The following is a 13,173-nucleotide window of genomic DNA, read 5'->3' as shown; positions in this document are numbered from 1 at the left end:
CTTTGAATTCTGAATTCTTGCAAGACTAAAACAATTTTGAACAGTTGAAACGTTCTAGAATTATCATGGGGGTTGAAGTTGGTTTTGCCTAATTAAAGGAAACGGCTTTGAAAGAAGTGAATGATTACCTGACTCGGTTTGGCTTAGATCCTATTTTCTTACTCAAATCAGAAAGCCAATGTTTTAATGATTTTAAATTAATTTGGTGAAATGAGTTATATTATTCTCCCCTAAAGACTTGGGACTCTGCCGAGAAACTTTGTTATAAAATCCCATTGTGGAATGGGTGATTTTGATTGTTCCCAAATTGAATCTTTAACTTTCCATGGTTTTGGAAGTCTTGGAAAGAGGATGCCGAGAGCGGCTTTTTTTTAAAAAGGGAACTTACTTTGAGTAAATTTGGCTTATGAACCTGAGATGATTTGAGAAATGAGATCTTTAAAGCCAAGGCTGAAAAGAGTTGAAATTTGATTTCAAAGTGAAATTTCTTGAGAAAAGTGATTTGAGGCTTAAATGCCGGTTTTATGAATTCGATGATGTTGAATGGTGAAAGTGCTGTTTTGTTATGGGCCGGAATGGCTGTGTATGATTATGAATAATGGCTGGTTTTGGATTGAACCGTGAGCCGGAATGGCTGTGTATGATATTGATTTATGGCTGATTGCCGAATGAGTTATGGGCCGTATGGCTGACTATGAATTATGAATTTAAGCCGGATGGCTGAGATGGATGTTGATCCATGACTGGGACTGAATGAATATATGCTTGAGATACCTGGGTAGTAGCAAGGGTTGTGGTTCGTCCCACTTGCTCCAGGTCAGAGACTATGACACCTGGGTAGTAGCGGTAGTAGTGGTGATTCCACTCGCTCCAGGTTGAGCTGTTAAACACCCGCCTGGGTAGTAGCCGCAGTAGTGGTTATTCCACTGGCTCTGGGTTGAGCAGGTAGTAGCAATGGGGTTGTAGCTCAAAACTACTTGCTCCACGATGGGTGTTTCTGTCCATGGTTAGCTACCAGGACGTGTCGGGTTGGCTATATAACCGACAGATGATATCATCAGCCACTAGGGACAGGCATGTATCATATGCATCTATGTGACATTTTTTGGGTGTGCATATTATACTTGGTGTGCCTATGTGATTAATTGCTAATTGTTCTACTTGCAATAACTGTTTGTTTGTGCTTGCATCTTCCTATTTGTGTTTGCTACTGGGACTCTGTTGGACTATGGTGATTGGTTGATGGTTGGATTGTTTGGGCCTAGGGCCGTGGTTGGAATGAGATGAATCGATGGTTGATTTCGGTTTTGTGTTTCTGGTTTGGAATAAAATATGAAAGGCTATTTTGTTTCAGCATAGATAAATCGTGTTGAAAGGCTTGTAAGTTTTTGAGAATTGAATGATTCCTCTTTCAGAAAAGATTTTCGACTTTATTTTTATTGTAAACCGTTGTTTTTGAAAAGGAGGCATAAGACGGTTATTAATCACTGGTACGGTTTATACTCACGTATCCTATTACAGTAATTCCCAAAAACCCTCTACTGAGAACCCTTTCGAGGATGATGTTCTCACCCCCTTACATTTTTTCCCCTTTCAGGATATGGGCGCAGAAGTTACGAAGAGCTTATTTAATTGTTGTTGTGATACTCTGTATTGTTTTAGCTATGGTTTATTGTACCCTCGCCTTTATCTTGATATAATCTGTAAGAGGGATAGGAATTGTATTGGATTATGGTTGTAATATTACTTATATATATGTATGTATATATATATGGATGTACTCTTTATGAGTTTTGTAAGTTGTATGGTATTTATGGATGTATGATATCGGATGAAAGTATTTTTGGATCGGTATTGCGACTTAAAGTTTTAAATAGGCTCATATTTTAGTATTAAATAATATAAAAATCGTCGTAATGTCCGAACTATCAGAGTCGCGCAGCCGGAAGTGTGAGCTTTGGTAGTTAGGGTGTTACACAATTCACCGTCACTGGATTTCAAATGGTAATCCCATGCAACTCTCAACACTTTTGATCCCTTATATATAGCTTAAATTGAATGCTCGAAATAGTTCAACCCACTTCTTTGGTGTAATCTTAAACCACCAAAATCATCAAAATCACTCAATACCCAAATCAAATTTTGCACAAATGAAGGGGATAGAAATATGGGCAAGAAATTCAGAGATACTTACCACTTTGTTCAGATAAAATTGAGAGCTCAACGAGACGAACGCGTGGCTGTAAACGGTGCGGCAATTAGAACTCCGGATTAAAAGTTATGAGCAAAAGAAATTTGAGGTGAAAATTAAGGGGATTAGGTTTTGGTCTTCCATGCTTCTTCTTCAACGTGCATTGCAACGAACAATGAAAAAGGAAAGAGGTTGTTGCAAGTCTTTTATATGGAGTCATGTGAGTGGGCTTTGGCCCACTTGAGCCCGGTCTAACCAGTTTAATCTGTTGGTCCAATTTATGACAAAATTTTTAAAATTTGTGTTTTAATTCATATTTTAATTATTTTTGTTTTTTTAAATTATAAAATTTAATTTCTTAATCTCCTTAACTCATATATAATTTACTAATTAATTATTTATTAATTTTTTAAATTTTACAAAAAGATTTTTTTTATCATCTAATTATAGGCTTCATCCCATGTGAATTTCTCATACACAATGAAATAATATATAGTGAAAAAATGATGTTATAAAACTAGAAATAAAATATGAACTCCGCTAGAGAGACAATGAGAAATTTTGACAATATGTACAATGAGATTTAAATTTGGCCCAATACAAAGAAAAAAAAAAACTCAAACAGTTCTTTCAAAAAATTAACCATTCCAATCATAATTTACCAATGGAATTTACCCAAATACCCTCTCCCCCCAACCGTCTGTTACCCCATCCTCATCAATCATTCCACCTCTCCGGCGTTAGAAGTTCTCCACCGGCCATCAAACAACCATTCAGGAAGTTATTAAAATAAGGTTTAATTACTTTATTGGTCCCCTATAGTTTCGCGAAATTTTTAATTAGGTCCTTATACTTTTTTTCCTTTTAATTGAGTCATTACACCATATTTTTTTTTTAATTGAGTCCCTATACTTTTTTTTCTTTTATTTGAGTCCCTGCACCAATTTTTTTTTTTTAGTTGGGTCCCTATACAATTAAGCCAATTACTACCAAGAGAAATCTAATTGAAAAAAAATTTGGTGCAAGGACCCAGTTAAAAGGAAAAAAGTATAGGGACCTAATTGAAAATTTCTTGAAACTATAGGGACCAATAGAGTAATTAAACCTTAAAATAATCATCCGATTACCTATTGAAATGACCATCTAGTATTTGTTAATTGTATATACTTAAACTAAATCAAACAAAATAATTATCCAATTAAGAATTAAAATAAACATCTACATACTTAGTTAATTGATCATCTAATATCTAAATTCGTCAATTTTCAACCCACTTGCAATAAACAAAGGAAAAACAAGTACATTCTGACCAACTTGCTATCATATATGACCTGAGGAACATTGAACTACTGCAAAGGCAACCACCAGCATGATTACGTGTTATGTTAGGCATAAAATTTGCATCAGGACGACGATTTTTGTAAATTAATCACCTCGGCCAAAAAAGAAGTTTTAGCCCTGAGATTCTATAATGAGACATATGGCGAGGGCGAGGAGGATCCAGGTCGCGATGTCGTTGAAGGCAGCGGCGACCATGGCGGTCTTGGGCTGCACGACGGATGCAACGTACGCGAAGGGGTGTCTTCATTGGATGTTCTCGAACAGCTGGGCGACATCGAATTGTGTCCTGGATGACAGACGGTGGTGATCTTCGCGGCGTCAGTTCGGAGAGAGTGGAAGAGATTTTAGTTCAATACATGGGATATCTATCTTCTTGTTATCTATATAGAATTGATATTTCTTTAATATTTGTAAGTGCCGATTTGCTTTCTTATGATTGAAAAATGTTTCTTCCTGTAAAAAAAAAAAAACCTAGTAAAAACCCACTAACAGATAATTTACATTTAAAAAAATACATACATCAAAGGAGAACCAAATCTAAATAGTGTGTAAGAATTAAAGAAGTTTAACAAACTGCCGACTGCCAACAGCAAATGCTAACTTCCTTGAGATTCAGATTCAGGTCTGAACAACCAACGGCATCTTCCTAGTGTGGTGAAGGTTGAATTGCTTCTCTTCGCATATCATCTGATCTCTTCTCATTTGCGAACAACCATTATGTGGCGAATAAGATTTTGAAAGTAAAGGATTATGCTGGAAAAAGTGTAAGAGATATAAACTACCCTCTATTGTTCCTTTAATTTGTATCATAGAGAAAATCCTATTCTTTTGTTCTGGTGAGTTTTATGCCCCGTTAGATATAAAAAATTGATTGTTATTGAAGGTAAAAATTTTAGATATATAAGTATCATAATTTTATTTAATTGAAACACTTAAAATAAGTGTATGTCACAAAATTATTGTAGCTATATAGCCAATTTAGTGTAGTGTTGAGAATGAAAAATGTTATTTATACATCAAACACTTTTGACAATTGTATAAAAATATAGTTGTTATTAATTAATTATGTATTTAATTTTTTTAATTTAGTTAAAAAAATATATGTTTAATTTTAAAAAAAAAATTAGTATTAAAATAATAGTTATTATAAAAAATATATACATAGCAAAATTGTTCGCGAATTATATCACTTATATCCCATTTAATATTAACTTGTGGCATGATTATGCTCCTTAATTTTTTGGTAGGTGAATATATATGTACCATGCGCACTCCAATTTAATTTGTGGAAGGTTTATCAGATCAAATCAGAGACACGCAAAGCAAATATGCATGCTTAGATTGATAGAGTCACTAATTAAGTATTATATGAAGCTAAAGAAAAGTGAAGAAACCAACAAGAAGAAACCGACAAAAGATAAGAATCCTTTGAAGTTCGTGAATCTTATCCAAAGCCTATAAGCCACGCCCACAGTTTGATGATTCAGCGTCTTGTCTTTTGTTTTGTTTTGCCCTTTTTGGGCAAGGTAGCCAAATATAGATATATTTATTTATAATGTAAAGACTTTAAATAGCCCCTCTATTTTCCTCAAACTAGCAAACAATTTTACACTACAATTCCGATCGAGGTTTAAGATCAATAATAAGATAGAGAATCAAAATGTTGGCAATATTTCATGAGGCTTTTGCTCACCCTCCAGAGGAGCTTAATAGTCCTGCATCTTACAAAGGGATCAAGAAGCCTAAGGTTCCAGAGGAAACTCTTCAAGATTTTATTTCCCATAATCCCAATAACACTTTCTCTATGAGCTTTGGTAATTCTGCTGTTATGGCTTATGTTCGTCCTCCAACATCTTTCCCCACTCCACAAAGGTAATTATCATTTTCATTCTACTAAACTAATTAACCACTCATCAATAATATGATTCTTTCTTTTATTTGCCTCAAGAATTAGTATTTCCTATGGGAGCTGAGTTAGATTAACGCAAGAATTCTAGATGAATTTTTCTTTTAGTAAGCCTTTTTTTGGGGACATCATAGAATCGTGGGTAACCAGAATCCACCATTCTAGATTCGTAAAAAGTATCTATTTGCTCCTCTGATCTAGTCGGTACGGATATATATGACTATGAGATATATAATAAGTGTGTATTAAAAATACAATTAGGGGTGCACAGATCCGGCCCGGCCCGAAGGCCCGGCCCGGTCCCGAATACTTTAGGGACTAATTTGGTGTGATTTCATCGGGTCTAGGGTCGGGTACGGGTCTCAAAAATAGACCCGGTCATTATTTCGGGTCGGGTCCGGGCCATAGCTCGGGTCACCCGAAGTCGGCCCGGTGGCCCGGTCATCATACACAATTAATATTTTGTGTTATTAGTGATAGATCATGAATATTCTTATGTGGAATTTAAGTATTGTAAACCTTAATATTTTATGTTATTAGTCATTATAAGACTATAAATTAATGTTTTATGTTTAGAATGCATAAGACTTTAGACTAATACATAAGATTGTATTATTTGTATTGATTTAAATATTTGGTATTATTAGACAATATTAGTATTGATTGTGGTTATGCTTTAGTATTGATTGTGGTTATGCTTTAATTTTGAAGAAGGGTTGGTTCTTGTTATATTTTTCTAAGTGAATTTTACCATGTTAACTAATAGTTGGAGTCTTGAAAATTTGAATTTTTTTACATGCTAGCTTACAAGAAGATATCAACGTAATGTAATGTTAACGGCCCGGTTTTTACCCGGTTTTCACCCGGTATAATTGTGGCCCGAAAGTGTATTGGTTTCATCGGGTCTAGGGCCGGGTTCGGGTCTAATAAATAGACCCGGTGTATATTTCGGGCCGGGTCTGGGTCACATCAAACCCGGCTTCACCCGGCCCATGTGCACCCCTAAATACAATAAAATATATAAATTTCAAAAACTATTTATAATAAAATATATCAGGTTTATAACGTGTCTCAAAAATAGTATACATATTTGTTCAAGCTGGCCATCCCCTTTTAGTTAACATTATATATAATATGAATTTTAAGAATATTTATAACCATTGATTTTAACTAAATAATATTTTAATTTCAAAATTATGTTATACAAAGAAATGAGTGTTTAAGATATTTTTAGAATATAAAACCACGTCTGAATTGTTCCCTGTGTATAATAAAAGTAAGAAATGAACATGAGAGGAACCAATAATGTTGCTGTACTGTTTGGATTACAGGCAGTTTTGTGGGTTTGATGACATATATTGCCTCTTCTTGGGGAGCTTGAACAATCTATGCTCATTGATTAGGCAATATGGGTTGTCAAAGAGTAGCAAGGAAGCCATATTTCTGATTGAAGCTTATAAGACACTCCGAGACCGAGGTCCATACCCTGCCGATCAAGTTATTAAGGACCTTGATGGTAGCTTTGCCTTTGTTGTCTATGACAGAAAGGCCGGCAACGTCTTCGCTGCACTCGTAAGCTATAAACTCAATTACAGTATGTGAAAATTAGGGGTAATAGTCAAATTAGTCTTAGAAAGATAAGGTATTTTTTAAATTTAGCTTTGAAAGATTTTTTCAATCAAATTGGTTCTTCAAAGATTATAAATTAACCATATCTGTCCTTCAGTTACTCCACTCACAATTTTCGATTGATGATGTAAAATGTTAATTGTAACATATATGACACATAACATATTCAATTAGACGATTGACTAAATATGTTTACAAAAATCTATTAATTTAGTCACTAAGTCATATTAGGAATAGAATTTTTGTAATTGAAAAAATGACTAAATTAATAAATTTTTATAAATATATTTGGTCAATATTTAATAAGACATATCAAGTATTATATATGTTATTCAATTAACGTTTTATAACATCAATCTTTGAAAAAAATTGTTAATGGAGTGACTAAAAGACAAATATGATTAATTCGTAATTTTTAAAAAATTAATTTAATTAAAAAAATTATTTAAAGATGAATTTAAAGAATATCTTATTTTTTAGAGACTAATTTAAATATTAACCTAAAAAAATTAGTCTTTAAATCAGCTATTCTTATAGAATATAAAATTTGTCGCACAGCATCTAAATTAAACTAATTATTCAACTCCCTATCGTAGTTCTCGCTATTTTAATTAATAATTGTTTTGCTTTAATTTTGAGTGGTTCAATTTTAAAAGGTGAGGTTAAATTTGGTTGAAGGGTTCTGATGGCGGAGTGAAGTTGTACTGGGGTATAGCAGCAGATGGATCTATTGTAATATCTGATGATCTTGATATAATAAAGGAGGGTTGTGCAAAATCGTTTGCCCCCTTTCCAACAGGTACCAACTATATTTTTGTTCATTCTAAGTGCAAAGGCTATAATATAAATGAACTTTTGCATTATATGTTATGAAAGTATAAGAAAATTAATTGAAAAATATGAAAAAACTAATTGCTTTAGGTAAAAAAGAGGTAATTAATTGCAATAAATATTTTTTTCCGTCATTTTTCATCCTAGCTAATAAGAAGTTTAGTATTTTTTATTCTAAAATAAAAATTGCTTACTGCCTTACTTATATTTTATAATATTCTATTTAACACCTTATCTTACTCTAAATAATTTTTTGAGTAAAGTATCGTTTTTGTCCCCAACGTTTGGGATAAGTTCTAAAGTTGTTCCTAACGTTTCAATCGTCCTATTTAAGTCCCTAACGTTTCAAAACTGACTCAATGTTGTCCTGCCGTTAGGGATCCGTTAACAGAATTGACGGCGGAACAAAATTGAGACGATTTTGAAACGTTAGGAACTTAAATAGGACGAAAACGTGGAGGACAAAAATGATACATGGAAATGAATTTAAATTTTATCCTTCATTAATATTATTTTTTACTATACATAGTATTCAATTATTTTTTAATCACATCTAAGTAAATTATATTTAATTATATTACTTCTATTTTAAATAAATTAATTTTTTTATAATTTTACTCTTAAAGATTTTTAGTTATCATGAAATGTTTGTAGAATGACTAGTATATAAACTTGCAAGAAAAATGACTAGTATATAAACTTGCAAGAAAAAAAATATATACAATAAAATATAAATTATACCTTTTGTCTCTAATGTATCAAAATTCTTTAAAATTATAAAAAAATAAATTTATTTAAAATGAAAGTAATGTGATTAAGTGTAATTTATTTAGATATAATTAAAAAATAATTGAATACTATGTACAGTAAAAAATTAATATTATTGAAAGATAAAATTAAATTAAAATTTATTTTTATGTATCGTTTTTGTCCATAACGTTTTCGTCCTATTTAAGTCCCTAACATTTCAAAATCGTCTCAATTTCGTCCCGCCATTAATTCTATTAACGGATCTCTAACGGCAGAACAACATTGAGTCAATTTTGAAACGTTAAAGACTTAAATAGGATGATTGAAAACAATTTTGGAACTTACCCCAAACGTTGGGAACAAAAATGATACTTTACTCTAATATTTTATACAATTATGTTAGGTATACATCAAAATTAACCATTAAAATCAACTATAAATATAAAATATATATTGTTTTTCTTTTGTTATTGTTATTTTTCAATAAATTTCCGAATTAGTTAATGTATATAATAATTTATATTAGAAAATGGAAGATGGACAGTAATAAATTATTAGTAGCAGCATATAGTTAAGATAGATGACAAATTGGAATTGAAATGCAGGGTGTATGTTTCACAGTGAAGGAGGTCTAATGAGTTTTGAGCATCCAATGAACAAGATGAAGGCAATGGCAAGAATAGACAGTGAAGGAGCCATGTGTGGAGCCAACTTCAAGGTTGATAAGTACACAAGGGTTAACAGCATCCCTCGGGTTGGAAGTCAATCCAATTGGACTGAATGGGACCACCATTAATTGCCATAAATTCCGACATCAAAACAGTACGAATAAAATATAGGGTTTCACCTTTGTAAATAAAAAAAAAACATAGTTAATTATTTTTATGCTACGATTATTGTATAATATTCACGCATACGTTCTATTTTATATATGAGTAAATTGCAGTAACGTTTTTTGCTTGTTGATTTACAATTAACTTGTAGTGACACAAATTAATTAAACTGATTTTTGGAAGTGAACAAATCACATTTTGAACGGTATTTTAAAAAGAAGATGAGCATCCTATGAAGTATGAAGTATGAAGCCGCTACAATTAATTTAAGCCTTTTTTCACTATTGCATTTGCGCTTAAATCAGAGTGGCAGGGTTTAAAAGAAGCTGGGAATCCCTTCTATATATATATATACTATCATAATTCATCAATTATTATTTATTATAATAATTATTTTTAGATATTATGTTTCAATTTTTTTCATATATTAAAAATTTAAAATTATATTTTCTTAAAGTTAGAATATTTTAATTCAAATTTAAATTTAATTAAAAAAATAAAAATAACAAATTAAAATTAAACTATAACTAAATCAAACTTAAAATAATACTATCAAAATTAATTTTTTTGATTTTAAGATGGGTATATATAATTTTTTCGGTTCTAATTAACGAGAGTAATAAACACAATTATTTTTGGATGAATTTCGAATGTATTAAAAAATTATTTAGTATGCAATTTTATAATTTTAAATGTATGTGTTATAAGATTATTATTTATATTAAAAACTATAAACACGGATTTAAACTAATTTTGGATTTGTACTAAAAATATTGTGTATTATTTTATTATTTTGAATGTGTTAAAAAAAATCATTTATAGTAAGAAAAATATAAGTACAAATTTAAATGAATGTTGGATGTGTACTAAAAATATTTTGTATGTTATATATCTTATTATGTTGGATGTGTTATGAACATATATAAAAGAATAAAAAAATACCTCAAAAGTGAATTATGCCAGAAAGAAAGAAAAAATAATCTTCAAACACAAGTATATAAAACTAAAATATAATTAGATACGGAGGAGAAGATGTGATATTATTTAATTGATAAGTTAATTTTGTTATTTATTATTTTGGATATATCTACTAAACACATTTAAAATACTACATAAATTTTCACAAATACATCTAAAATAATATAATTATACACAAAATGAATTGTGAGCACATTCGAAATTGAAGCCACATTTCAATATATATATATTGTTAGGATTTGGTTGAATTAGTCCCACATTGCTCAGGATAGCAAATGGAGTGGGTGGCCTAGGCTATAAATATGAGGCTAAGTTCTCCATTTATTTTTGCACCAGTCAGAAACACTTTAAGCTTGTATCTGATTTTTCTTTTCCTCTGTACTCTTTGATTAGAGAGTGTTGTGAGGTGTAGTTAGATATTTGCTTTGAGAGAGTGTGGGTGTACTGGGGTGCCGGTGAGAGAAAGAAGTCTATGTGTTGTAACAATTTTCACATAGTGATATTCTCTGGTTGTCATTTGATAACGGCCGTGGTTTTTTCTCCGGTAATTGGAGTTTCCACGTTAAATTCTTGTGTTGTGATTGTGTCTATTTTATTTCTCTGTCAAAGGTGTTTTCTCAAGGAGGAATGGTGTCTTATTCCCAACAAGTGGTATCAAGAGCTTCGGTTCGGTGGGATTTATTCTTAGTATGCTCTGTGGTTGCAGCCTAGTCTGACCTTCCACATCAGAAAAGAATTTTGTCCTGTGGCTTGAGGTTGATCTTTGGTTGCTGTTGTTGTTGCTGGAAGGCAGTGTGACACTGTGAGAGTGCAATTTGGAAAGGTTCTGGCTAAGGAAAGACTTGGTATTTAAGTGTGTCCATTGTGACCCACCTCTCTTTCCTGGGGACCCTTCCTAGTGCACGGTTGAGTTATACTATTCCAGTATACGGTTGCAACAATGTCAGGATATTCAAGTGCTGTGAAGTTTGAAATAGAGAAATTTGATGGAAGAATCAATTTTGGCTTGTGGCAAATACAAGTCAAGGATGTGTTGATACAATCAGGTTTGCACAAGGCGTTGAAGGAGAAGATCTCTGGTTGCTCTCTCTATGAGAGAAGATGATGTTCTCTAGAAGACAAGAAGTATCCTCATGGTATTACCGCACTGCCATGGATAAGGATGAGTTGTGGCAATCGGGTCCACAATTGCACACGGGCATTGGTTGGCGTTGAGATGCAAGGTGTGTGGCGGAGTTAGGTCGATGGCTGAAGAACTTCCAGGAAAAGCCAATTTGGAAGTTGCACCATGAATTTTCAGCAAGGTTTTGATCTGTACCAAGGTGAAATGCTTGGAGTGGTCTAATTCCAAGTGAGTATACTTTCATGGTAGAGTATGATAGTTCTCTGAACTATGATTGTCGGTATAGACAATGGCAGCAAAGAATTGTTGGTGTTGACAATGGAAGCTGAAGATGTGTGACTATTTCAATCAAGGTGGAGATTGTTAGGATTTGGTTGAATTAGTCCCACATTGCTCAGGATAGCAAATGGAGTGGGTGGCCTAGGCTATAAATATGAGGCTAAGTTCTCCATTTGTTTTTGCACCAGTCAGAAACACTTTAAGCTTGTATCTGATTTTTCTTTTCCTCTGTACTCTTTGATTAGAGAGTGTTGTGAGGTGTAGTTAGATATTTGCTTTGAGAGAGTGTGGGTGTACTGGGGTGCCGGTGAGAGAAAGAAGTCTATGTGTTGTAACAATTTTCACATAGTGATATTCTCTAGTTGTCATTTGACAACGGCCATGGTTTTTTCTCCGGTAATTAGAGTTTCCACGTTAAATTCTTGTGTTGTGATTGTGTCTATTTTATTTCTCTGTCAAAGATATTTTCTCAAGGGGGAATGGTGTCTTATTCCCAACGTATATATCAAATTAAACTAAATTTATTAGAATAGAGTGAAGATAGAAAATAGTTTGCTCATTTTTTTGAGAGAACTTATCCCTCTTGATATCAGAATCATCGTCGCCTTCCCTTATGCAGCTTAAATGTCGTTGCCTCTAGCCCGATCTTTGTTGCCACTACAGCAGCATCTTCGACCGTCTTCGTCCCAGCTCTTCCATCAACATCTTTGTTATTTGTCGCTCTTCCTTTTGATAAGTTTTCTGAGATTTTATTCGGTGTGTGTGCTTGCTCAATGCTAATGATGAACAAGAAAACAATATTCTCCCATCTTTAACCATGAGATTTTGTTTAATTACTTTTGTTTGGTTTTCCAATAATTTACTCTTTTATGACTCTATTAGTTTCAAGTTTACATGGGAAAGAGAGTTGACAAATTTGATAAATGGTGCAGGTTAATTATTTAAATTATTTTGAAATGGAAAATGCAATTTTTTTTAATTTTTAAAACTTTTTTCATATACCTATAAAATTTAAATTAAATAAAATTAATAGTGATTCCTCTAAAATAGAAAATATGATTAACTAATTGATTGAAAAATTAATATAATAAAATAATTATATTTAAAAGATGTTTAAAGGCTAAATCATTGTTGGATGAGTAGAAAAATACTCCAAGACTCGGTTCTCAAATAATTAAATTCTAGCAAGTTATTTTTGGGATTAAATTTTGATTTTATGGGAGTGTTGGGAATTACCCGAACAAAGAATCATAAGAAGGATTGTATTTAGGGATAATAATGGGATGGTTAGCGACAGATTTTTGTCCTATTT

At 32.2% G+C, this 13,173-nt stretch overlaps 1 protein-coding gene across 1 annotated transcript; it reads left to right on the top strand.

The window, feature by feature from the left end:
- The first annotated feature begins 4,816 nt into the window (after positions 1 to 4,816).
- Positions 4,817 to 9,597, top strand: LOC112737893 (stem-specific protein TSJT1). Its single transcript, XM_025788043.2, has 4 exons — positions 4,817 to 5,404; positions 6,770 to 7,010; positions 7,746 to 7,866; positions 9,254 to 9,597. Exons 1-4 carry the CDS (start codon positions 5,193 to 5,195, stop codon positions 9,442 to 9,444), a joined length of 765 nt encoding a protein of 254 aa, XP_025643828.1. The 5' UTR covers positions 4,817 to 5,192; the 3' UTR covers positions 9,445 to 9,597.
- Positions 9,598 to 13,173: the final 3,576 nt, after the last annotated feature.

The sequence above is a fragment of the Arachis hypogaea genome, chromosome 13 (assembly GCF_003086295.3).
Source record: "Arachis hypogaea cultivar Tifrunner chromosome 13, arahy.Tifrunner.gnm2.J5K5, whole genome shotgun sequence".
NCBI classification, from domain to species: Eukaryota; Viridiplantae; Streptophyta; class Magnoliopsida; order Fabales; family Fabaceae; genus Arachis; species Arachis hypogaea.
This window is presented reverse-complemented; position numbering and strand designations above follow the sequence as displayed.